This window comes from Oxyura jamaicensis, chromosome 2 (assembly GCF_011077185.1).
Source record: "Oxyura jamaicensis isolate SHBP4307 breed ruddy duck chromosome 2, BPBGC_Ojam_1.0, whole genome shotgun sequence".
NCBI lineage: Eukaryota > Metazoa > Chordata > Aves > Anseriformes > Anatidae > Oxyura > Oxyura jamaicensis.
This window is the reverse complement of record NC_048894.1, coordinates 86271248-86298662: the sequence shown is the minus strand read 5'-3', so window position 1 is coordinate 86298662 and position 27415 is coordinate 86271248. Positions and strand designations below refer to the sequence as shown.

At 38.3% G+C, this 27415-nt stretch overlaps 1 protein-coding gene across 1 annotated transcript; it reads right to left on the bottom strand.

Annotated features, from left to right (window-relative positions):
* SPATA48 (spermatogenesis associated 48) lies at positions 1-27415 on the bottom strand. The gene is made up of 10 exons (XM_035319146.1): positions 27283-27415; positions 25061-25649; positions 20166-20248; positions 18389-18462; positions 17612-17750; positions 17118-17185; positions 16016-16057; positions 15366-15473; positions 3619-3726; positions 1-441 (listed from the first exon to the last, which is right to left on the bottom strand). Exons 2-10 carry the CDS (start codon positions 25572-25574, stop codon positions 336-338), a joined length of 1242 nt encoding a protein of 413 aa, XP_035175037.1. The 5' UTR covers positions 25575-25649; positions 27283-27415; the 3' UTR covers positions 1-335.

The following is a 27415-nucleotide window of genomic DNA, read 5'->3' as shown; positions in this document are numbered from 1 at the left end:
TCTACATACATATATCTGTCAATTGACAGAACCTTTACAGCATCCTTTTCTACCTTACTTAGCAAGGCAATCCAATACAGAGAGCAAGTTTCAAGGCTTTGAATTAAACTCTCCTTGTTTGTAATAAGATTTTAACTGTCAACACTAGTAAGTCATAAATATGAGAATAATTTAATAAGGACTACCACAAACACACACCTTTTTGCTATTTTATTTTTGTTCTGTATTTAAAGTATCCACACCTCTTCACACATTTCCTTTCTCCTCAGTATCAGGCACTAAGGCTCACTTAGGCTGGTAAAAAGGACTGACTGTTTTTAAACTGTAATTGTTTCTCATTGAGTCTTGTTGAAAGAATTCTGAGGACTAACTGGAGTCACCATTTGTGAAAAAGGTCCCTGGTGATTATACTGAGATGAGGTTCCATGTTTTGCTATGTACCTGTAGTTACAAAAAGACAGAGAAAAAAAAAAAAAAAAAAAAAAAAAAAGACCTTTAAAACACATTCTCATATTGCTGAACACTCCCTCTTCTTCCCCCTCACTCCATTCTTCATAAAGACTTATGCCCATTTGCTCCAGAGATGGTGGGGCAAAGCCTGTACTAGTTGCCCAGTCACCGTGATACAGGGTACTGGGGTGGGGTTTAGAAAATATTCTGGGGACAGTCTGAGAAGACTTCTGTATTCTTCTAAATTTTTTACAGGAAGAGGCACTATAAATAGTCTTACACCTAAATCATTATATAGTGTATCTCCTCAGCTGAAAAACCTCTCATGAGAAGTAGGGCTGACACAGAACTGACCAGAGAACCTTGTGTTCATTCAGTCTCCAATAAATAAATAAATAAATACATACATATTTTAAACTAAATATTACTCCTGAAGACTCCAAAGCAACTTGCTGAAAAGGTGCAGCCTTTCTCTCTAAAATCAAATGAAATGTGGTGCTATCTTATATGAACTACTGCAAACCCAAGACATGGTCATACAACTTGTGGTGCACATCAAATATTCCTTCCTATGAAAAAGGTAAACAGTGCTGTCAGAATTTAACTGCACTAAAATTTTTTGCAACCTTATTTTCTGACTTCATCTAGGGATTACTTAGAATTAAAAACACAATACAGCAATAAAGCTTGTCATATAAAAATACCATTAATATTCCAAGTTGAAGAAACCATATTTCTGATGTTCTATATCCTATACAACAGCAATGAGTTCAGAATGCTTAAAACAAGTATAAACAACTTTTGTTCCACATAGCGTGGAAGGTCAATACAATAGAAGTACAGCACAGATGTGGCTGCATGCTGCCTGTTGTAAGTGATATCACTGATTCTTTTCATAGGAACATTTATTAGACTATGTTAGCAGTAGAGAAGCAAATCTCTGTGATACCCATGACTGTCTCCAGGAGACTGACCATATATTGTAGACGTGTCAAATTAAGCAGCTATATAAATATCCACCACGTGCAGTCACTTGCTACTTTCTGAGATATTATCACAGACATGACTTGAGAATTATCAAAGCGAGAAAATAAGGGGTTGCCATTTTAAAAACCAGTAAGAATGGCATGATGCCCCATGTGAAAATCAAGTAGAAGTGAATTGTTGTAGTCTGACCCCAAGTTCCAGGAATAAGCTCTCTTCTGTTCACCTCTCCACTACAGTCTAGCTTGACTTGTGACCATGAAAATTAACAGGACTTTTATCACTTATTTTACAAAGCAAAAAATTAAAACATTAAGCATCTCAGTTTTATAGGCATCACTAAATAATGTTGGGGTGGGGGGATGGAGGGAGATTCCCAGCATCTGTAATACTTTTACAAAACTGTTTCACAGAGTGATATAATCCTCCACCTTAAGTCAGTGAACACTATTGTACTCCCAAAGTAGCTGCAGAGAAAGTAAAAAATGTCTGTTGCAATTTTCCAGCCAGGGGTACTAATCTCAGGAAAAGGTACCATTCAGCTCAGAAAGAGTGTGGTAAAAGCTGGTCTGCAGTTTCTGGGTGTGATCTTCAAAAAAGCCAGAGGATTTTGTCCTGGCTCTAGAAAGACTCCGTTAGCACAAAACAAGAACCCTACTCTTCCTCTCCACCAAAAACTAACAAAATTCATCCACTTTGAACTACAACCACAGTAACACCTGTAGAAAGTAAAATGAAGTAACAGATGTGTTTTCCTTTCCTAGATCACACGGGCATCTGTCTTTTTGCTCTTGAAATCTGGTATCTGTCTGAAGCCTGTCAATGATCCTTGCTGAGATGCCTTTGCCTTTTTATTGTCTGACATTTACAAGCAAGTTGCTCTTGCATCAAGTTGCTCTGAGTTCAGCTTTATTAGGCTATACAGCCTTGAGACTGTTGCGTATTTTCATCCCCTGTCAACAGGGACTGTGACAACAGGTGACTGCCTATATTCTAAGTCTAACCACAAGAGAAAAAGAGCTGAAGTGAATTCATGGTGGATAGCAGAAATGGAAGTCAGTGCATTGCCTTTTGCACAACAATGAAATAGTTGACAAGGTGAATTCTTCAAAAGCCAGGTAGCTCCCTAAAGCTTCTCAAGCCTTTTCTGGACACTTTCCACTGGCAGTGTTAAAAAGAATTGAAATGTGTTGTGAACAGAATCCCAAGGCCATTAAACAGTTTAATGGAAGATAAATTTATCAGGAATACTTGGAAACTTGGACAGTATCACCATGTCCTAGATCATTCTGGAAAATAAGAAATCAGACTCTAAAGAGAAAACACAATATCATAAAAGAGGGAGGGGAAACAAATGGTTACTAAGCTATTCTGAAGCTGGGAGGAAGGCTGGTTCGGACCTATGACTATGTTAGGAGCTCTTTGTTCTCATCAAAGGAATAGGGTTTTTCACTTGCTCTGAAGTGTCCATCTCTGTTTAACTTAAGAGGAATTAGACACTTACATACTTCGTAAATGTGGCCCATATTTTTAACAGGCCTTGAGCAGGTAAAGAGTAAAGGTTATTAATTCGGTTCATGAAATAGTCACAATAGTGATGTGAGGAAACAATGATTTTATAGTCACAGGGTCCTGGGCTGCCTAAATGTGGGGGCATAGCATGATGGCATCTCACTGCCATCTGAGTAAATCCACCCATTTTTAACAACCATTTTTGTATAGCAAATTTTGTATAGCAAATGCCCATTTCATGAGAGTCTGTTGCCACCATTGTGGAAGTGCCATACCACACAATTTTATTTGGGGAATTTTTACTTTGGTGTTCATGGGCATCTTCCAGAACACAAAGATCAATCAAAAAAAAAAAAAAAAAAAAAAAAAAAAGCCACCGTAGGTAGGCAAAATACATCTCAATGCAGAAACATTTAGAAATCATGATTTACCTTATTGTTAAGATACCTTCCCTGTACATACTTTATGACATTCCATAAAATTTAAAAAATCTCAAGGTGCTTTCAGATTAGCACGTCAATAATGTGGTGGGATCCAACACCAACTGTTCTGCATTTTTTAAGCCAAGGGAATGTCATACTTAACACTTAATTGTTCTTTAACTAAATAAATGAAATTAGGATTTTCCCTGTAATCTTTATGAACAAGATAAGAAATATATCTCATACCTACCCATGCATTTGTGCAATTATTGATGGGGATGTTGATGGAAGATTAGAATTTGCCGGGTGGGTTGCTGACCAATGAACCTTGCCAGTGTATCCAGGGATATTTGGAGTGCTAAAGAAAAAAAAAAAGTTGAAGAGTGGGGGGCAGGAAAGAATAAATTAAATGACTACAGGCTTGGAATATGACTTACAGATCAGTTTTAAAATAGCTAGTGTTTCTCTATCAAAGATGGATAGGGTAAAAATTCATCATAATATAATGAATAGTCCTTAAAATGTATAAACTGGCATAGCTTCTTCAGGACAAGTAAAACAACATTATAGTGGTCTCACTGATCAGTCACAAACCCTTGTGTTAGATATGGAAATATCTTTTTTTTTTTTTTTTCAAATTTTTAAAGTACTTGGAGTATCTGTATGATTATTCATTATTGTAAGCCACATTTCATCACTTCATGTCAAAGAAAATATGGGGTCATGAGGTTCAAAAATAAAAAAGGAAATATATATTTTTTGATGTGATATAGATTTAGTTGATATTTACATTCCCCATTAAAAAAGGGATTAAGATAGTAGGCTTTAGGCCAAGAGGTATGATTTCTTGTGGCCTAAGACACTTATAATTTCCTCAATGATTCTAAAGTTCTCTGAATTTCCTCTAGAATTTATTTACATGTATGTGCAACATTACTAACACTGCTAAGACACATCAACTTAAAAATTAGCTTGAGTGCACCAGAGGACTAAGACAGTATGTTCAAAATTCTGGAAAACAACTAAACCCTGTTGTTAATTCTGAACCTAAGTTTTAACATGAAATCTAAAAAGAAAGTTTCTTAAAGAGGCTAAGGAAAATATTCTACTTATTTGAGGTATAACAAGAGAAAATTTTACTAGAAATTGGATGATTAAACAGAGATGGACCAATACCAAATAAAAAAATAAATTTATAAAAAGGTATGAATACAAAATGATAATCCAAGAAGATTAAAAATAAAACAATCTAATACCCCAATATGACAGTTTTTTTGCAGCACAGTTATTCAGAGAGTACCATAAGTACTGTTCTATACTGACAGCTCAGAATAGGACTCCACTGAATTATAAACACATTCAGCCTCCCCGTCTGGGTGTAAGTGCCCGTGGCAAGCTGTTTTATCCACTGAATCAAGAAAATAGTTGGGATTGTAAAACGCACCTGTATTACTTTTTGTGAGTCATTTGACTAAGTGAATGGTAAATAATCAGATATTTTTTGGTTCTGCTGTATTCTGGGCAAAATAAACAGTTCATTTAGTTATAAAGTGCATAGAGCTGTTTGTTCCAGTACAGGTGATTATCTGCTTCTCTGCAACTGAGTTCAGCACAGGATGCAAAACTGGACATATGTGGGAGATGCAGTTTATCAGATACTTCTTTGACTTGTGTACTACAAAACCTGACTTTGAAATTCCTTACCAGAATATCGGATGTAATGACAAAATGCTGTATTGACCTACCACAGTTACAAGGGGCTACACTTGTCACAGGAGCATTGGCAGTAGATGTTGTAGCTGGCAAAAGGATAATCTAGTTCTTTTTTTAATATTATTTATTTATTTATTTTTATTTTGGAGTAACCTTGCACAAACCCATATATCCACACACTGCTACATTCCCTGCATCACACTGCAGTGTGTGACCCTCCAGAGAAGATGGCTTTGTGGTATCAGTACAGCAGTTCTGTAGCACTTAGGAAACTGTTCCCTATAGGGAATCCCCAAGAAGTTGGCTGAGCAAGTAACAGACCTGCTGTCCATCTTGACAGCAGCCACGCAATGGAAAAAAACAGGCCTGAAAATCTGGTACAGAAGTGAAACATATTTTCAGAATTAACCAAAATGGCTTGCAGACAAAGTTGCTTTTTCATGTCAAAGTAGACAATTGTCAGGTTATGTGCAGATGAAGTAATGTTGTATAGAAAAACTCATTTCCATACACAAGGATCCCACTGAGGTACTCAATGGACATTGAGTGTGTGTGAATATAAGGCCATGCATTCAGCCAAACCAAACTTGAAAATGTGATATCATTCTGAGGGAGTCAGGCTGTAAATAGTTTTACTACTCTGGCAATGCATTATAATAAAGATATATCTCTCACATGTAAAAAAGAAATTCCATTGATTTCTTTGAAATTGTGTGAGCATTTCAGAGAAAAGATCACAACACGAACCCCCATATTATCTTGCAACATTTTATGAGCCTATTAGGAGCTAAGTCACATAATAACTATACAACTGTGGAGATATTCAAACACATTACACACTGTGAGGCATTTAATTGATAAAATCTTCTGACCTTTAAAGCTTGAAAAACAAGAAGAATAGAGAAAAATATAATAAATGACAAAATGTGACCCAAAAATCAAGCCTGAGAAATGACCAAAGGGCAAGATTTGTTATAAACTGTCTGTTAGAAAGGTTTCACAGAAGTCATCAGCTTCACAATATGTGGAAAGGATGTAGCTCTGAAAGAGAAGAGAGATGTGCAGAGAGAAGCCAAAACTACCAGGATAGTAAGAAAGCTTAGACTACAGTAAAGCAGCTGCTCTCCTGGGAACCTGCAAACAAGATGCAAAAATGTGCTGCGGTTATGTATGTGATAAAGCAGAAGAAACTGAGGTTAAAAAAATACCCCTTTGGTTTTTTGTTTTTGGATCATGCTGTCTAGCTCTTGTGTGTCTGCTCTGATGAGCTGCTAAACCAGATTTTTGCTGCTAAAGAAAACAACTAAGTGCCAGGCTACCACTGGGCAACATACAAAACTCCTCTGTGGTTATGCTGCCGTCATCAAGCTTTCTTTCTGTAACCATGACATCTCTCTTGTTCATATACTTCCTTGTTATCATCCTAGCAGCTCTTAGTCCTAATGGTAGGAAACATGCTATGTTAACAGCTGAATAAGCTGTAAGATTTTTCAAGTGAAATGTAGTGATTCTGAAAGTCCTCTGCTTTGGTGTATTTGTGTTTTGTATGTCCAACTCTGGATGTCTTTGAAGATTATTTCCTAGTAGTCTTTAGGAAAAACATTGTGGATCTAATTTAGTTACCTGCTTGTACTGACAGAAGCACTTGAGATACCTTAGGGTATCTGAGATATCCCTCTACAGTACAGGACTCACAGAAGACCCATACTGTTATGAAGCAGCAGCTGAAAGAGATGTTGTAGAATCCATGGGGTTTGGATGCCCAGGTTTGCCACATAAATTGCTGTCTTTAGGGGAGCAAAATCAAGATTGCCTCAAATCATTTTTTAATTCTTGAAAACCTTGGATCTAGCACTTCAACCTGAGCAACTGAGTTAGGCATGCAAATTTCTGTCTCATGAAAGCAACCCTGAAGATTCGTAACTTGCACTCAAGAGCAAAGAGTTCCTAGCATCCTACTCTTTCTTAGAAACATTGTTTCATAAATCCTAAAGAACAAAATCACCAGATAAAATCATTGATTAGCTTTTCTGGTCAGTGCAATTACAAAATGGGCAAGTCTCACTCACAATACGTAAGACTTGCAACTGGTCTCCACCTCAAATTCCCTGACAGGAAGATGTACATGTCACTCATTCGTGGTTCCTCTTTCTCTCCATGATCCTATTTGCCAAGTAGAATAACCCATTGTAAAAATACCTCTGACGTGATTGATGTGATATTATGTCAAGAAACTCAATGCATACAGACCCAGTGTTGGGAAAGAGCATATCTGAGAGAACTTGTGAAGTCAAAACCAGGTGATCCATGTAGAGTGAAGAATGGAACCAACAGGATTTTTGAACAGAGCATTATTGGCTGAATTTCGTACCCTTCTCCCTCAGCCATCAAAGAAGTATAGGGAATTTACAAAAGGATTTGGGATTTCTAAAGGATTAAAACACCCAAAATGGTGATTTTCCCAGAAATATTTTGGACCAGGTTAAGCTAGACCATTTTGTTTCTACAATTTCAGACCATTTTAATTGTGTTTTCAACATTTTCAAGCCCCTTTTTTTAGTATAAATATATATATATTTCAGAAACAAGAAATCAATTCAAGCCAGCAATAAAATCTAATTTGGAAAAATTAGGATATTTAAGCACCACCCTCTCCCCCTTCCTCCCCACCCGGTCCTGCCACCCCCTGAATGACTCAAATTGGAAAACCACTAAAAATACATACACGGTGGACAAGATGTTAGTTTCTGAAGAACAGACACATTGTGGGAAAGCTTTTAGGCAGACCATGTAAATGACTGTGCAAGGGGTAAGGCAGCAGAGGGTCCTGTCCCCTGCTAATTGTGGCCTGTGAGGTTTCTGTGGTAACTTGAAATGATAAGGGATGCATGCACACAGTCAGTTGGAAGCTGACTGTACACTGAAGAAATATGACTGAAGTCACTACAGATACACTGGTGTGATAGTAGCATTTTGCCCAATGTGCTTGGGAAACTGAGAATAAAGGATAGTTTCACAAAACAGCTTTGCGCAAGAACCAGGACTTGAACCACTTAGGACTTTATCTTCCTGGAAACTGTGTGTATTAAGTTCCCATTTCAAACGCTCCCAGAAATGGACTTTGGTCAGATCCCAGTCTCTCTACAATACAGAGAACCTCCATGGCCTTGGCCAAGTCACTTCAGCTTCCTCAGCCTTCATCTTTCAGAAGTAAGTGGCATAATCTGCTTTATCAGTGTTAAAAGCATGATCCAGTTGATGCTTCAAAAGTACTTCTGAGAAAATAGCACTCTGGTAGAATGCACATGTATTGTGTAAGCACTGCCCTCTACTGAGTATTACGAGAGCTGATGAATTATGAGTAGCAAGTTTGAAAATGCAAATGACTGCCAGATTTTCGTTTAATTCTGGAGGGCAAGGCTTTTAACATAGAACAAGAAAATATAATCTCTGTCCTAACTGCTTTTGTCAAATTTCAAGAGGTCACAGTAAGTACCTCTGTGAGACATCAAGCAGGGGCTGTGCTGTAATACAAGAGACCCACAACAGAGAAGAGCACGAGGCAGATACAACGATCGATAGGAACTGTTGCTGTGTATGCTGGAATGCACTAAGTGTACTGCATTATTGCTATACTAAGTACTGCTAACCCACAGAGGGTGTAAGGGAGTACTAACAATGCCAAGAAGGAGAGTTATTTGCGTCTGTCAGGCTGAGCACTTATCAGAGCTCTGCCCATGAATGCTACAGAGGAAATCCCCATCACCAGCGTGGGAGGCTTTTTTTTCCATTGACCCTTAAAACACCTGCAGAACTAAAATACCACATCGAGCATAACCTTGTTTCAGCAGTTGAATGGGGAAGAGGTCAACTGAAGGAAAAAGCTGGTGACTATGGACTGGAGGAGGATTATACAAAATTACATACTGATGAGGATATTTAAGAAAAAGAGAAGAGCAGATGATTATGTTGGGAATCCATACAATGCAGTAAACCCCAGTTCTGTGTGGTTTTCAAAACTACTGATTTGAAAATGCACTTCTGAATAAGAAAGATTTTTTTTTTTTTTTTTTCAAAGTAGTTGTTAATAACAAGAAAGAATGATTGGGTCACTGCTTATTTTCAGTTATTAATAAGATGAAGTCAAAAGTGTGCGGAGAATTTAGCCATCTGAGCCTTCCTGAAAGTCACAGTAGCTGTACTGCAAAGTATCCTCTCCCGTGCAACTTGCCCAAGTGAGCTGAAAATGCAGTGTTTCCTCTGAATTCTGACAATCCTCCTCTTCCTTGATACACATTTGGGTTGAAGCAGCAGTTACATACCAGATTTTTCAAGTGCTCAGTATCTAAAAGTTTCATTGTGGTGTTTGTGGCCAGATTTACACAGGCGTTTAGCAATCGACATACACCCAGAATGTGAGCTCTTTCTGAATTCTGGTTTTCAAGTGTGGTTGCTGAGCTATTTTCAAAAGCCTGGCTGCACAAAACATACTCTTTAGCTCTCAGTTGCTTCCCTACCTGGTATATGGTTAGCTATGTGACATACAAAATCAAGTGTGCTTTTCATTTCCTACAAATTAATAAATAGTACAAGCAAATAATTAATAATCAAATCAGTAAGAAACAACAACAGACTAAGGAAAATAGGAATAATCATTTCAGATTCCAGAATCTTCTAAAACAAAATACCAGACGTCTTAGTTCTGCAAAGTATATGAACATATACTTAATTCCATCCTGGTCAGGAAATCTTGTTAAGCAAATATCTTCAGCTCATTAATTCCAGTGGAATTTATACTTTGGGGGTTTGAAGGAAAAGAAAGCAAATACAAGGAGAGAGTTTAAAGTGGGCAGACAAGAAGAGAAAGTAGGAAATAAAAAACATGCGAAAAAAAGCAAATATGCAAAAAAAAATAATAAGAATAGTAAGTTCAAAAATACAACAACAAAAAATGCAACTTGAGCCTCTGGAAGTATGTTGGTCAGTATGCCTGTAAAAAATTACACAAGGAACATTCAATGCAAATACATGTAAGTATAAAAGTATTCATTTTGAGAACTTGCTAGTTAATGGCATGAAAAGACAAGATTCAAGCCTGCAACTCCTGTACTCTACCAACGTAGATCAGTTGATGCAGTTTTGAGCAGTAAAATGAGATCATGATATGCTTTATAAGAGATCTTTGAAGATCTACTGGTGAAAAAAAAAGACTTTATTAGAGTAGGAATATGTTTAAAAGATATTTTCAGAGTATTCCTTCTTAACACAATTTCCTTTTTTTTTTTTTTTTTTTTTTTTTTACTAGCTTTTTATTTAAAATGTTTGCATGACATCCTTGGCAAAGAACTGATACAGAACTGGAGATGTAATTAAACTATCAAAAATGTGAAATAAAGATGAAAACCAGTCCAGTATGTATTTGGATTTATTTATTTATTTATTTATTTATTTATTTATTTATTTATTTATGTGGTAATAAAGCCAGATCCATGTGCTGCTATAGAAATGTGTAGGTCAAGTGAGGTGATTGTGCCCCTCTGCTCTGCCCTTGTGAGGCCCCACTTGGAGTCCTGCATCCAGGTCTGGGGCCCCCAGCACAAGAAAGATGTGGGGCTGTTAGGGTCCAGAGGAGGGCCACAAGGTTGATCAGAGGGCTGGAGCACCTCTCCTATGGAGAAAGGCTGAGAGCTGGGGATGTTCAGCCTGGAGAAGAGAAGGCTCCAGGGAGACCCCATTGCAGTTTTTCAATACTTAAAGGGTACTTATAAAAAAGATAGAGAGCAGCTTTTTCCTTGGTCAGATAATGCGAGGACAAGGAGGAATGGTTTAAAATTAAAAGAGGGGAGATTTAGATCAGATGTTAGGGGGAAATTCATCACTCAGAGGGTGCTGAGGCACTGGCACAGGTTGCCCAGAGAAGCTGCAGATGCCCCATCCCTGGAGGTGTTCAAGGCCAGGTTGGATGAGGCCCTGAGCAACTTGATCTGGTGGGTGGCATCCCTGCCCATGGCAAGGGAGTTGTAACTAGGTGATCTTTAAGGTCCCTTCCAACCAACCTGTTCTATGATTATGAATTGTGATTGTGAATGATTGCAGCTTTTAGGCACACATTACAAGATTATGAAGGATGGAAGAGGCAAACAAGTTCATTCTAATGCAAATTTAGGAGTCAATACACAAACCAAAGATATTAAGAATGATGCTACATTTCAGAGCTGGATCAAACCTCAAGAGATGATACAATCAATCCCTTTCCCCAAGACAGGCTTTAATGAAAGCCTGGAAAAGAATCAGAAGAAATAAATTACCATCCAGGATCTTTGATTAAGTATGAAGATGATGAGCCTGACCCGTGAAAAGTATTTCCACAGCTCCCTTATGGAAATTCCCACTGATCACCCTAGACTGCCACCAGAACATAAAGAGTTTTGATTAATAAGTCCAGATTTATAAATCGAGCACTTCCAGCTGAGTCACAACACTTATGACATGGCTTTTTACATGTGATGAAGGCTCCAGCCATTCTATTTCTGAATCACAGAGATAAAAGGCTGGATAAAAGACAAATTCCTAAGTCTTCACTTGTGTCTCAGCCTAACTTTTAAGAACTGTGGCTAACATTTTCTGCTAAGTATTATTTTTTCTAATGAAGTTTAAGCAAAGCACTGTTTCAGTCTAAAGATCAGAGTTTGAAAAAAAAGCCAAAACCAAACAACAAAAAAGGCACAGTCTGGGACTCTGGATATATGAAGTTTAAATCCTAACTGTGAGATAAATTCTCAGTGGGATTTGACAAGCCACTTAATCCCACCTAGATTCCCATCTGTAAAAGTTCCAAATTGTACAGTAAGGACTTCCGTGTATTATCTGGAGCACTGTGCATATGCACAGAGCCTTTAAACAGGGTTGATCTTATGAGGCTTTTAGGCTCAACTCCGGCGTAAGTCATGACTTTTATCTTTTTTCTTTTTTTTTTCTAATTCCTTAGAAAAGAAAAAAAAAAAAAGAAAAAGAAAAACAGAAGATGGTTTCCTGTTCTGCCAAAAGGAAGAGAGGGTGGGCACAAGGGTAACATACAAAACATGCCCAGGTTCACCACTCTTCCTGTTTGTCTGTGCAAAATAACATGACAGATGACTCTTAGCAAGTTTCAGCTTTGCTAATTATTTGACTGGCAACCACTTTCTTGCATAGTCTGAGGAAGAAGAGTGTCTCCCTCCTGAGTACTGCCTGAGTGCTGTTGCCTAAGTGCTAGAGGCAGGATGTGCAACTGGTAGTCCATGAAAGAGCGAAAGTGACTATCTGCAAAGAGATTTTTACATTTCACAGATTTACAAAGCATACTTATGCTTCTAAATCCAAATCATATACCTAACATATGTCTAAGATTTCAGTGGGAGTCTAGTAGCCTTTAAGCCTTTTATATATCTGTCCAGAACTACTGCCAAACACAAAAAGCAAAACAGTATAAATATATATTACAGAAATAACTTTTATGTCTTCTTTCTAACTTTTTTTTCTTCCTTCTGCTTAGAATCATAGCAATCTTGATAACTTACAGTCATAGATATAGTAAACAAATATACTTTATGAAGATCTTTCAGGAATAGATTTTTTCAGGTGGAATTGAGTTTTTCACACCTTTGAGGTATCTGAATCTTTAAGGTCTCAGAGCTCTTGGTCTCCTGCTTGACATAAATCAGTGAAACTCATTGCCTTACTCACTAAAACCCAAGAAAATGGCATGGAGAATACAGGAGATAGTAATACAGAACCTGTTGCTCGAATGCATAAATCCACTATGATACTATATGCTGAAAATAGCTCCAGCCAAGATGTCTGTCTGTTTGCAGCCCAGCATACACATCAGCTTCTATTCTCCAAAGCTCAACAGCAACAGCTGCATGATCTGGCAGCTGTTGGGTTGATAGGGTTAATATCTCTGCTCACTTTAGAAATCTCTGTTCAGCACTATGGTGTGTGCTATGTGTGCTGTATTTTAAAGCACATTTCTCAGTAAACATTTTCTACTATTTTCTGTTCTTATTCAAGCAGAAGTTGCAAGTTAGATGAAGACTGTGAGAAACCATGCCTTGTGCAGGAGGTGAGATAAAACAATCAGAAGGGTGCATTATATACATTCACAGCTTGGTATTAATAGGTTGGGTTGCAGTAATATGGGTCAAATTTGGCTGTCTTTCAATGCCCAACACCTCACGTTGCCTGTGAACCTACTGCCATAATGAGTAGGGCTGTGTAAGGATGATGTTCTTTTCCCATAAATTATGGCTGCATGTAAGGCATTGCAAAAGCATATGTATTCTCCCTGAAACTGATGTAAGATGGAAATGAACAGATCCAAGATGAGGCTCAAAAACTGCAGTCACCTCCAAGCCAGTTCCCAGCAACTGGGATGTTTAGCACATACAATGCCATATGTGAGTAAGGCCCAGCATTCTGCCTTTTCTTCAGAACTGAGAGGGAAATATTTTTGCAGCTTCTCTCCCTCTGCTTTCTCCAATGACATATCTTCTTTGTTGTTTTCACACAAATGTGGGCTATGCAAGATCACTGAAGGGAAAAAAAAGGAAAGGCCTATGCAAAGAGAAAATCTGATAAGGTAAACAGAACAGTCTCTTTCCTCTTTTGTTTCACCGTATTTAGCTCTTACCATTATGCTGTTACTTTCACCATTTTGCTGTCTCAAACGTTTACAATTAAATTCTCCATACCATCTCAAGCTACTAAAGAATACTTTAGGAAAGGCTTAAAGTGAAAACCTTTCAATATCAAAGTTCATGATATAACTAATACTAAGGTAGTGTTCCTAATTGCATTCAGAGAACTTTCGCAAACTAGAATGCCATCTAGTGGGTGAAGTTAAAAATCAATTTTTTATAATTCCAAAAGTCATACTGCCCATCAAAGAATGCCATAGTCCCTTTTTCATAAATACTAAAAAGAGGTGTTTGAAGTATCAAAATATCCCATAGTTTGAAAATAAACATAGATTTTTTGGAAGTAAGAACTCTGTTCAGAATGGTTCAGATCCACTGAGCTCAGAACTTTCTCTTCCATGTCCTCAGCACTTGAGCCTTGGATGTAACACAAATCTCTTTCCTGCTGCTGGGAAGTCATAGTGTGTTCGGTTGCCTGAGCATCATTAGGAAACACAGTTTGGGTGTTTTGGGGTGTGATCTGGAAGATGTGCTCAGAGTAGTTTCACATACAACCTTTCTAGAATGAGAAAAAGGGAAAGACACCTGCCCAGTTCTTAAACCTCAGTTGTGCAATTAGTCTAGCAAGGTTAACAGCAGAAGTGATGGAATACTCCCATTTCCATCCCAGCCTAGGTCAGAGCCTGCTGATCATGATGAGTTCATTTGACCAAGACAGTATATTGCACTGGTGTTACCACAGGTAGCCTGTACTTCCCAGGATAATGCAGACTGAGGACAGATTTTCATCTGGTAGTCAATTACTGTCAGTCCATTATAACCATGCTGTACTAGATGGATGTCAGAGTCACTTGGGCCACAGTGCAGCTCCAGATTTTGAAACTCTGCCTCAATATCAGGAAAATAGTACTGATGGAAGGATATGTGAACATACAAGTTTCATTAACTACTGCCAATATGTTCCTGTGAGAAGGATATTTCCTTGAAAGCCAGGGGGAGAAAGAAAAAAAAAAAGTTTTGAATTTCTGAAAAAAATGGAAGAAAAACCTAATCAACATTTTTGGCTAAAAAGCATGATGCTGGGTGTTAGGATTATGATTTCCTTGAAATTGTAACACTAATGCAATGCAGTATAGAATCAGGTCTTAATGTTCTGTGAAAAATTCATATAGTCAGAACAGGTTGCATTTAAGTTTACCATAATACAAACAGATGTATAAAACGTGTTATACCATCATTTCAGTAGACATCTCTCTGCTCATTTTGTAAGAGCTGCCTTGGGTGAGTTTGTGTATCTAGGATGAACAGGTCCCTTAGATTTATATAGACCTATACTGATCACTGTAGGAAGTGACCACTGTAGGCCATTTACTACTGATTCAGTGATTAAAAAGGACTTTTCAAGGTCACTCTTGAACCTGAAAATCCACTGTTCTTCCTGCGTTAACAGAACCTTATCCGAATTATTCAAAACTATAATGAGTGTTCCTCCCAAGTTTTTAAATTCTTTTGGACCCAGGGTAGATCTTTAATACTTTCTCTACTTTTCCCAAGTAACAAGAGCTCAAGACTCAGTATCAAAATCATGATAATAAGAGAAACATACTGTGCAGTGCTTGTGTAGCGAGGCTTTGAAGTTCGCACATGGTTAAACATGATTAAGTCTACATTGGCATTGTCGATGTCTTCAAAATTTACTGCACCAACACAGCCACTGTTTGGATAGAAAGGAAATCAAAGACATGTACATTATTCATAAAACAGATGGTGGAGGCAGCTGAACCATATATTGTGTACTCCAAAATTCTAGTTATTTATTAAAACGGTCCACAAGAAAAAGATGTGGAGATGAATTGCCCTGTGTGTTTGGCATATCCCAAGATGAAAGCAACCATTTGCTGAATTTGCAGCACATAACAAATGACAGCAGATAGTGCATATGTGCAGAGAGGAGGATTGTGAAGAGCAGAAACAACACAGAAAACTGTCATCCCCTGTGCTTTTGGCTATGCCAATGATCAGAATGGGATATTCTTTCAAAAAGGACATAATGGGTCCTACTTTACACTTTACAGGTAAAAGGCTGGAGTCACCCACAGGCAGAGGAGACTCAGCACACCCTCCGCCTTGGCACCAGAAAACACCTTAAGAATAGAACCCATAGTCTATATCTTGCTTCTTGCATCATCTACAATTGTTGCTTGGGCTAAATCAAAAATGTAGGAAGTAGAAAGAACCCAAGGACATTGTACTCACGTATACAAAGGGATATGACAGATTCGAGAGCTTCGGCTTACGCTGTTAAAAGACAAAATACATCAATCACCTTTTTCATCAGGCAGAATATTCTGACAGAATATTTATGAGGTCCCAAAAGAGATGTGGTGACAAGTCAAAGCTTTGCTCTTGGAACAATGCAATGCTCATTTGAATTGTGGTAAAAGACTGTGGTAAATGATTATGTTGGCATATATGCTAAATGACCCAGTTCAGCATGTAGAATTTTGCCTTTTAACCCTCATCATCAGATGCCGGGGCTTCAGGCAATTTCCTACATCTGTATATGCAAGTTTTCTTTAAACATGAATTGCTTTTCTACTTGTAACACTTTAATCAGTTCTAGAGAGCATGGGAAAACTTAACATCAGGTCTGAATTCCTCTCTTGCTCTGTGTCTGCAAACTGCTCTTACTGGCCACATCTATACTCCTCTGAAAAAACAACTTCTAAGCCAGTGATAGTATGCTCTTTCCCCTTTCCCACTCTGGAGAGGTGCCTGCTTGACTTTGTATGCCTGACTGCCTGACTGCCAGCAGTGCACCTGCCCATTGAGTTTGGCCAAGCAAACCTGCTGGCTGTGGCCTTGAAAGCAGGCAAGTTCTAGCTTTCCTGCTTTGACCACGCTTTTCATCCCCACCTCTACTTGGCTCACGGTCTGAGTAAGCCCTTTTGAACTTCCTTTGAACTTCCATTTTGAACTTTCTAAATGAGGCCTTTTATTGCCCTCATTTAAAATGCTCCACTATGAGGTTGTTTGGGATTCTACTCAGCAGATAAAACTTCAAGTTTGTAAATGTGTATGATTACTGTGGGATTTTCATAAATGTCAAATCTCGATGAAAACATCAGATGTATGCAATCATGACACTCATTTACATTACAGAATTCTTCTGTTCTGCTTTTTATACTTAACTCTCTCATGGGAAAAAACATGTTGGAGGGTACATTTAATGTAGGTATTGACTGAATATTTTAACTAGTTATAGAATGCTGCTGAATTTAGTCTTAAGAAATAATTAACAGTACACAGACTTCCTAAAGGAAGTACTCACACACACATAAAGCAAAAAGAAACTTACAAACAAACTGGTTTCTGTGGAGAGGTAAAAGATCTTGTCTGAAACCTGTCCCAAAGGTTTCCAATAACCTAAAATCATAAATAGATGCTTCTGTTAGGGAAAGGATGACCTGTGCAGAACCAATTGCAGGACTGAATTATAATTTAGTAAAAATAATAATTATTACAGATAGTAATTACAAATAATCTAACTAAAGACTTCCTATGCTGCAACATAATTCCTATCAAACAATTTTTCATCAATACCTTTGTCCTCTCTTTTGGTAATACGTATGAATACCTTCTTCTGTGCCAATTTACAGTGGGTAAAAGGGAAAACATACGAAACAATTTGAAGCAGTTACTCAAGAGTGATGTTGACCATAAATGCTCACTTGGGACTGTTTTTATTTGAAATCATTACTGTAGGTTTGTTTGTATGACCTATACAATATATATGGGCTACATTTCATTAGCAAAGTCAAAAAAAGAGTTGGTAAGAAGTTGTTCACTGACTTGGCTTATTTCAGGTGCAGGATTGTATCTCCTTTTTGTGAAACACTGGGAAACAGGATCAGCCATCACTTCCACTGTTGATTCCGGAGGCTGAATTTTGGATGGTAACATATTATCCCAAGGAACTTCTTCATATGCTCTGGATAACAATAAAAAGGGAGGTAAAAATGCTCCAATATAATCATTACTGAATGAAATCTGTAGCTAGATAATAAGGAATACTGTGACAAAGAAGGATGTGGAAAAAGCAAAGGTGTATATTTCTGTTTTAAAGGGAGGTGAAAAGACTGGAATTATGTTACCTGTTGGGGAACATGTAGTTATGGTAGAGTTTCACAGGTTTCTCTTCTTTAAAACTTTCTCATTTAGTAATTGAAAGAAATAATTTATCTTCCAATATGCTTATGGTGATGATAGTATTTATTTTGTCTAAGCTTGAAAAATCAGTTAAGTGATATAGAGAGATAAGACACCATGCCTGTGGCAGTTGTTCAAGACAGATGTACAGAATGTCCTTTAGGAAGCTCCAGTTTCTCTTCACTGCCTATAGAAGTGAAGATGAATGGCACAGTCTGGGTGCAAACTTTTAGATAACTATAGGTAATGAGGAGAGTTCTATGCCAAGTAAATGCTGTTTCAAGACAAGAAGACCTGAGTGATAGAAAAACTGTAGTCTCATATGCTCTGCTACCTAAAGTTGCACCAAAGCAAAAAGAACATGAAAAAAATGAAGCAAGGTACAAACAAAAATTATTCTTAAAATGTACCGTGTCTCACTTTTGAGTACTTGACTTGTAGAAATAGTCCCTCGCTTTTTCTTCTCTCCAGCTCACAGAAGGATCATTTAATTCCTAAGAGAAATCAAAGAAATGGCAGAAAGCAATGGTATATGATACTATGATTTCTTGTTTAAAGAGTGAATTGAATGTATCTGTATTTTCCTAGTCTAATATTTTCTTTCACGTAAGAAAGGGAAACATACAATTTCATATTCTTCACCAGTCAGCACTGGAGATTTATTTGGAGAGTGGATCTACTTCTGAAAAGTTTTACTTAGGAAGGAAAATTTAATAAAGTGGATGCAAGCTTAAAAACTAGTAGAATGTCCTTGCCTCTCTACCCCTCAGGAATTTAGCTTTAGATTTTTTATGTTATTTATAAAACGGCATAGCTAATGTACTTTGTAGTCCCTCACACATGCCTGATATATTTGTATGACATTCATAGCTATTAGAGGGGGCCCAACTTAAAGACCTATTTAAGCATGTGCAACACTTTAAGGGCTACAAATTCTCTTATCAGTGTAGAAGGATGAAAGATACCATTACATTTTCAGTACAGGAAAGACTTAGACTTGTGCCATGGACAGATTGATGTCTTTTTATTAATTTTTTTTTCTTTGGGACTTGCACCAAATAAGGTAGAATCACAGAATCACTGAATCATTAAATAGTTTCGGTTGGAAGGGACCTCAAAGATGACCCACTTCCAATCACCCAGCTGTGGGCAGGGACACCTCCCACTAGACCAGGTTGCTCAAAGCCCCATCCAACCTGTCGCTGAACACTTCCAAAGATGGGGCATCCACAACTTTTGTGGGCAATGGGAGCCAGTGCCTCACCACCATCATGGAGAGGAGTTTCTTCCTTATATCTTACCTAAATCTCCCCTCTTTTAGTTAAAAGCCATTCCTTCTTGTCCTGTCGCTACATTCTCTGACAAAGAGTCCCTCCCCAGCTTTCCTGTAGGCCTCACTTAAGTACTGAAAGTCTGCTGTAAGGTCTCCCCAGAGCCTTCTCTTGTCAAGACTGAACAACCCCAAGGACCCCAGGCTGTCTTCATAGGAGAGGTGCTCCAGCCCTCTGATTATCCTTGTGGCCATTCTCAGGTCTCACTCTAATAGGCTGATGTCCTTCCTACACTGGGGGTCCTGGAGCTGAATGCAGAGTAGAGAGGGAGAATCACATGACCTGCTGGCAATGCTGCTTTTGATCCAGCCCAGGATATGGTTGGCTTTCTGGGTGGTGAGTGCACATTGCCAGCTCATGTTGAGCTTCTCATCCACCAAAACTCCCAGGTCCTTCTCCTCACAGCTGCACTCATAGGTAGTGTTTATGTATTAAATATATGAGTATTTTTAGCAAATATGAGCTGGCATAATTTTTAAATTAATAATATAATTTCAGTTGTAGCTTTGGTATTTTTGTATGTTCTGGTATTTTTGCTCTCAGGCTGTCTTTACATACACATATATGACATGAGTAATATCAGTCTCACATTACAGTCTAAATGAATATTTACATACAAAAAATAATATTATTGGAACAATAATAAACTAAAATTTGATCGTGCTACAGGCATGCACTTGTTTGCTCTAATTAGATGAAGAATTGATTATGTCCAGTTTCACTACACTACCATAATTACTGCTAAAAGTATGTCACATGGAAAGCAGAGTTAAAAATAAAATGATTTGACTATGTTTTCCTTTATTTGACTATGTTTCCTTTATTTGACTATGTTTTCCTTTACTACAAGAGCACCAGGTACTTGCCTTGAGATTGGGATCCATACAAAATGCAGAAATATGGTTTTGGTCAGGCAAAGCAGGAACAACTTTCACTGGAGCTGTCCAACCTGAAAGAAAGGACTTTCTGCTGTGTTAATCCCTTTGCAGCAATCCTTATTGTTTTAAACTGGATGAAAATAACTCAAACAATTTCCCATAAAAATTGATGCATGGATGTTCAGCTACCTGTTAGTACTCTGAAAGGAATTACAAATGCCCACAAAAATGCATTTTCACGTATACATATTATACATTCTTAATACATGTAAGACATAAAACTGTTAGAGAGTGTTCAAAGGAGGACTACAAAGATGGTGCAATGTCTAGAGGGTAAAACGTATAAAGAGTGGCTGAGGTCCCTTGGTCTGTGCAGCCCAGAGCAGAGCAAGCTGACAGGAGGCCTCATGGCGGCCTGCAGCTCCCTCACGAGGGGAGTGGAGGGGCAGGCGCTGAGCTCTGCTCTCTGGGGACAGCGACAGGACCCGAGGGAACGGCATGGAGCTGGGACAGGGGAGGGTCAGGCTGGGTGCTAGGAAAAGGTCCTGCACCCAAAGGGAGATTGGGCACTAGGACAGGCTCCCCAGGGTGGTGGTCATGTCACTGGGCCTGACAGAGTTCAGGAGGTGTTTGGACAGTGCTCTTAGATGTTTGGTTTAATTTTGGCGTGGTCCTGTGTGGAGCCAGGAGTTGGACTCGATGATCCTTGTGGGTTCCTTCCAATTCAGGATCTCACATGATTCTATAATTCTACATAAAAATAATTACATGGAAGCTGAAAGTGAAGGATAGATAATATCACAACATACTTTGCTATAGTTTGGCCACCTTCAGATATTGTCATGTACAGAATTAAATGTACAGAATTAAATTTGTGGAACGGTAGGACCAGATGATCTTGGAGTTCTTTTCAAACCCTGATGATTCTATGGTTCTATGAAACGTATGGAGAAAAATATTCAAACTCACAACCATTTTAATAAAAGCTTGCTAATGCAACCCAAACTAGTAATTATTTGTTGCATTTCTACAATTACATAGTTTTTGCCAACCTTGTTAGCAATAAACAAGCTATTCCATGAGCAGTAGGTGAACGATTTCCTGAAGATTTTTCTCTCCCTCCCTCATCCTCCCAATTTCATATTCCAGTAACCTGAGCTCTCCCTGACCAGGTGTAAACTTTAACTGTTATCTGCAAATATATGACTTGCACTCATATGGGAATGCTTCCATTAAGTTTTATGTCTGAAATTTTGTAATTACGTCATGGATACATGTGTATTAGTGCCCTCTACAGTAAAAGGATAGATTGCTCACGATTGCTCAGTGTGTAGATTGGAAAGACGTGTGACAAAAGAAACAAGAGATAAAGAACAAAGATGTTAAATAAACAAACATCTCTGCTATTGGGCATGGGAAAAACAAATGTGCAGTGAAATACATGATTGCAGAGACAGTAAGTAATCAAATCCTTAGCAAAACTAAAGTTACCATTTACGCAATGGCAGTCAATCCTCAAGAGTTTGTTTGGTTTTATTATGCAGTATTTTCTGAATAACCTACCAGTTTATTAGCAGTATGCTATTAGGCATTTTGCTGTGTTATGGATAATAATTCAATATAACTTCTTACCACAGGCAGATAGTTTTCAGCCTACTTGCAGGCCAGTTTGCATTCTTAGTTGACTTTGTTTATATACTGCAGTAGTTATGAACTATGCATGTTGGCTATGAGTACTCTGAATTGTCACTTTTATGGTTTTTAAGTTGAACTTTTTTTTTTTTTTTTTTTTTTTTTTTTTTTTTTTCTCTTTGCTTATCATGTTGTTGCCTCTGACTAACTTTTTTACCTTCTGCAGGCAGGTAAAAGGTCCTGTCTCACCAAGTACCTACGTTACACACTAAGGCAGCACCAACATTGGTTACAGTCATTTTTTAACATCATTTGAAAGGTAGGCAAGGCTGATGTGCCTCATACTCAATGTGTGCCTTAGTCTCGGATGATCGGTGCTCTGGAGAAAATGCTTCTTGCTTCTAGGGTGGAAGCACTGTGAAGTGAATTCTTCCTAGTAAATGGCCATTAGGAAGGAGTTTAATGTGGCCACAATTATTTCACGAAGTTCTGCATAAAATCCTTGAATCGAGCCTCTTAAAGCAACACTAGAATGAAGATAATTTATTAGATCAGAGAAAGAGGGAACAGGTAAATGGCCCGTTTTTGAGGTGGATATCTGGTAGAGAGACCTGGACGTAACCCATCTGGGCTTAGGACTCTGTTGCTTAACATAATCACAAATTATCTGGAAACAGAGGGTTGGGAGTTAAGATATGGATTCAAAAAGCAACTGGATAAATCAATGAAAACAAATTATGAATCCACAACTACCAACTACAAGGACGCCACCTCCTGGTCAGAAATCCCTGGTTCACAAATCATCATGATAGGAAAATACACCAGGGAAGAACAATGGCGTGCTTGCTTGGTTATGGAATGGCTTGGGTTGGAAGGGACCTTAAAGACTGTCCAGTTCCAACCCCCCTGCCAAGTGCAGGGACACCTCCCACTAGACCAGGTTGCTCAAGCCCCATTCAACCTCGCCTTGAGCACCTCCAGGGATGGGTCTTGGGTTCTTAAGCTATTTCCTTTTGTTGGTAGGCTTAGGTCTTAAAATGAGTTTCTTTGCCAGCTTTGATATTCATCATGCTTTGATATTCATCATGCTTTGATATTACAGAGCCTCACTGCTCCATAAACCTGCTTTGCTTAGTAGATGCAAAAGGCTGGTGGAAAAAATTCAAAGTAAAAGTGCTGATTGCCAAAGTGAAAGCTCTACATTTTCTCACTACTAAAAACCTGCATATTGCAGATGTTCTATATACCTCAGCTCATTTGTCCCAAAGACTGCTTCTGTTTTTTTTTTTCCATTCATCACCAAGATAGTGCAGAAACTGACTGCACAATTTGCTTGCAAAATGCCTGACTGATCTCTCTTTCAGTGCAACTTCCCCAAATGACTTAGCAGTGGAATGTCTCAGGACTGATGTCTAGAGCGATTAGCAACTTTCAAAGCATCACATGCCTGGGGGTTGGTAGCTGGGTTCTGAATTGTATAGCTGAAATCTGGAATTTGTTTATGCAGTCTCATTAGGAATAGTAATATAAAACACATCTACTTTTTAATCTATATTCACACATTTGTAGTCAATACCTCAGCATCAGAGGAAAACTTGTAAATGAATACTAACTTTGGTAGAACACTTACAGAGTTTTCCTAATACATTTATGGTGGACTCTATCTGTTTCAAGGTTTTATACATGAGTTAAGTTCGGCTTTTGTAGACAGCTTCAGTGCAGTCAGTATTTCACTCTAATGGTTAACTTTACCCAACGGCAAATCAACGGAAAGTCACAGGCAGTTTCTATCTTTTTTCCTGAACTACTCTACATTCTGGACCACTTTCTTGATAGTAACCCATATCACTGATTTGATGACATTCAGTTTCAGATTTTGTCTGTGTTCATTTCAATAGTGTCTCTACATCTGCCACAGTATCTCTACCTCTGTGTCTGTCTGTTTTTCTTTGAATTGGAAAAATTAATGACCAGATAGAAACATATACATCAAACCTTCCTTCCCCTTCACTTTTCCAGAGGCTTGAAGAAAAACAGACCTGATCAGCTCTGACTGATGTCTGAAATCTAATTTTTTAAGTAAATAGAAATCAGAAACTAAGAAACCAGAGAAAAAAATGATATGGAATGAACAAGAAAAAAAAAAAAAGAATGAACAAGAAAAGAGAAGGAAAGCTATGGGCTCTTATTTTTTTATCCTCTGTGCTTTTGGGTGCTGTTATTGGACTGCAATAGGCTTCAAGTGATTTCAAGTGGCTTCTTAGACAGAAACAGGAAATCAAAACCAGTGCCTGAATTTATTGTATTTAGAGACTTTATAGTGACAATAATAGGAACAAAGTACAGTTAACCATGAAGTTTGTGTGTTATCTCTGTATGGTAAAATGGAGCCAAGCAGTTTATTTACATTTCTTTATCACGTTCTAAGAAATGCCTTCCCCATCTATGAGACATAAGCTTGTTGTCTGAATTCTCTTAAACTTTTGTTCCAGCTGTTATAAGCATTTCTCTGTGAAAATTGCGGAAATTGGCCTAATCTTTAGAAAAATTCAACCACATTGCTTACTACTACTGATGTCTGCCTTCAGAAGCCCTGGATAGATATTCATGCTTTCCAGAATTTTCATCAGACCATGGTTTTGAGTATTAATCATGAACCTAATTTTGTTTCACAATATAAACAGTAAATGTCCATGTAGATGTAGTAACTAATATGAACTGATCAGACTCAACTTGACATTGAAATAAAGTAAGGTAATATGTACTTTGACCAAGTTGTGATGGTCAAAGAAGTCTTAAAGGATTTCTGTTCTCCCATCAGCTAGACATTGAACAAAGTCTTAAATGCTCTGCACTGCTATTTGTCAGGAAATGCCAGAAGTACTCAGGGGATTTCCTGACACTTTGCAGCAATTTGTTTCTTCAGGTTAAAACAGATGCTCAGTATGGCTACTGTACATAGCTTCATAATTTACACACATTCTTTAAAACGTTATATAGCTTCAAAGATTTATTTTTCTGGAAACGCTCATTAGAATTTGCTGACTTGTACCTCTTTGCTACAGCCAGGACAGCGAATCAAACATTCTACAGCAGTTCCTGCATTCAGTTCAAATATCCAGCACAAATATATTTCATAACGGTGTTCTTTCAGAACCTCAGTGATGGTGTCCAGAAACCAATTTTATTTATTTGTTAAACATCACCGATTTTTTTATTGATTAATAAATAAAAATAGCAGCCTGCTTTACCTCCAAGTCGTGCCCTGACCGAAGCAGCTGGCACAGCTCTGGAGTTCCACCGTCTGTCCTGGCTGGTTTCCTCCTGGAGGATCATGTGCCTCCTGTGGGCACTCTGGGCCCCCTTTCCTGCGATGGGAACCCGCTGCTGAGGTTTCACATCTCCGTAGTCCACCAGGGATTCAATCACTCTTCCAACATGGGGCTGCAGATCAGCATCCCCTCCCGCGCTCACAAAACCTGAGCAGGGATCTACTAAAGGCACATCATCTCGGTGTGGGAATAAGGGGTAATTCGGTCCGACTGGAGGAGCGTGCGGATGGAATTTGAGGAAGGAATTGCTGTCTTTCTCTTCAAAGCTGGCGAAGTCATGTCTGTTCTCAGGACCTCTCACAAGAGGCATGCACGTCTTCTTTGACAAGTTTTGGTACCCTTGGTGACCTATCCTGTGAAGTGGTTCAGCTGACATGGCAAAATTCTTAAAGACAGTTGCCTGTCTTTCAGCTCCATGGGAAACTGTGGTCATTCTCCTCTATCTCTCTTACGTGGCAGTAAATTTAACAGACTCCACTTGCTCCTGTTTCTCCAAGTTTCTCAAGTCCTTGCCAACAAAATACAGTAATACTAGAGGTTATCATCCAGTTTATCAGCGCAAAGCAACTGCAAAGAGCAAGGCAGTGGCTTAAGCAGTGAATTCTTTCCTGGAAAGGGATTTATCAAGTAAGGTGCAAAAAGAATGGAGGCGCTGAATTAACAGTGAGTCCTTTTGTTGCTCGGTAACAATGGAAACAGACTCACAATGAAACATCTCCTGGTGTGTAACATGGCTCAGGTGTCCCACAGCTACCCCATCCCTCACGGGGACTCAGATAACAACTTGAAATGACACTACCAATTACTTATTCATCTAGGAGAGGCAAAATGAAGGAGCTTTCAATTTTACTACAGATTAGCTGGTGTTTTCATTGATTTATTTTAAAATAAACTGTTCTGTCCATATCTAGACCACGAATCTGAATTACACTGAAACACAGATTTAACACAAAATTTATCAAATGCTACTGCAGATAAATGCAAATACAGAAAAGTTGTAATTATTACTTAGAATAAGAAAGTCAGATGGACATCACAGTATTCTGTGCAGCTTAATTTCTTGCAGCTTCACCAGTTGCTCTGTCGTTTGTCAAACTCACTGATGTTCCAGGTCAGAAAATGGCACTCATTAGGCACTCATTGCCTAATCCCAAACTCAATAGTCTTCATCTAGCAATCAAAACAAAGCAGTCTGATTTATAGGGACCCTCTCTGCATAAATTCAATGCTCTCTGCAAAGGTCTGACACATAAGAAAGATCGAACTATGTTTATTTGAACAGCTCCTTTCACACTATGGAGCCTTTATTTTATGGGCTTGTCAGGATAAATTAGGGCACAGAATCTGATCATTCTTTCGTTTATGTTTGTATCCTGAGGATATAACTTCCTGGAATTTCTAACTTGCTCTTGATTATTAAGGTAGTTTTCTTCTGATTTTTTTTTTGCTGATGGAGGAAAAAAAAAAAAAAAAGCCGCCTTCTTGACTATGACAGCTTTCATATACTGATCACGAGAACTAAAATGGGTAAAAAGTCACCACTGAGAACAATCTATGTGCAGCAGTGGCATTGTAAGGCTCAGATAACTGTTAAAAAAATAATACCAGAACTCTTGGTCTGACCCAACATGTGTCCATTTTCTATAATAACTGTACATTCCCGTGTCATGATACTTCCAAAATTCGACTTTTGCCTGCAACAAGCCTTTAAAATGCTATACCAGTGTCTGTATTTACTGATACTTTGTAATCTCTGTACCAAACATATTTAGTTTATACACTAGAGATAACGTGCAGGGTTGCAAACTGACCTGCTTCCCCACTGCTTCCTTTTTTCCTGGAAAGTTTTAGTAAGAGATGGCAGCAGAGGCGAGGACACAGGACCCAGGGAAGGCACGGGATGGAAGCCATTCCAAGGATACCTCATGTTTTGTTGCAGAGTGAAGTGCAATTAAAGCTTTACTCTGGATTTTGATGACAGAGATTCTGTCCATATTATCCTGGGAAACTAATTTGACGACTAAGGAGGTTGAACGATTTCTACCGCACATTTTCAAGAGTAATCCGCGATGGGAGAAAGGACACGGAGGAGGTGGTGAGATGTTTGTGCAGATGTTCTTTACTGGCTGTCTGCCTTTTACCTTACTTTAAGATTCCTACGGAGCAGTCTTTTCCTTTCTTTGACGTGAACAGCTGTATTCTTCTCTGGCACAGTACCAACATGCCAGATTTCCCAGTCCGCTGACATTTTCCTGCCAGACTTCACCTCCTTCC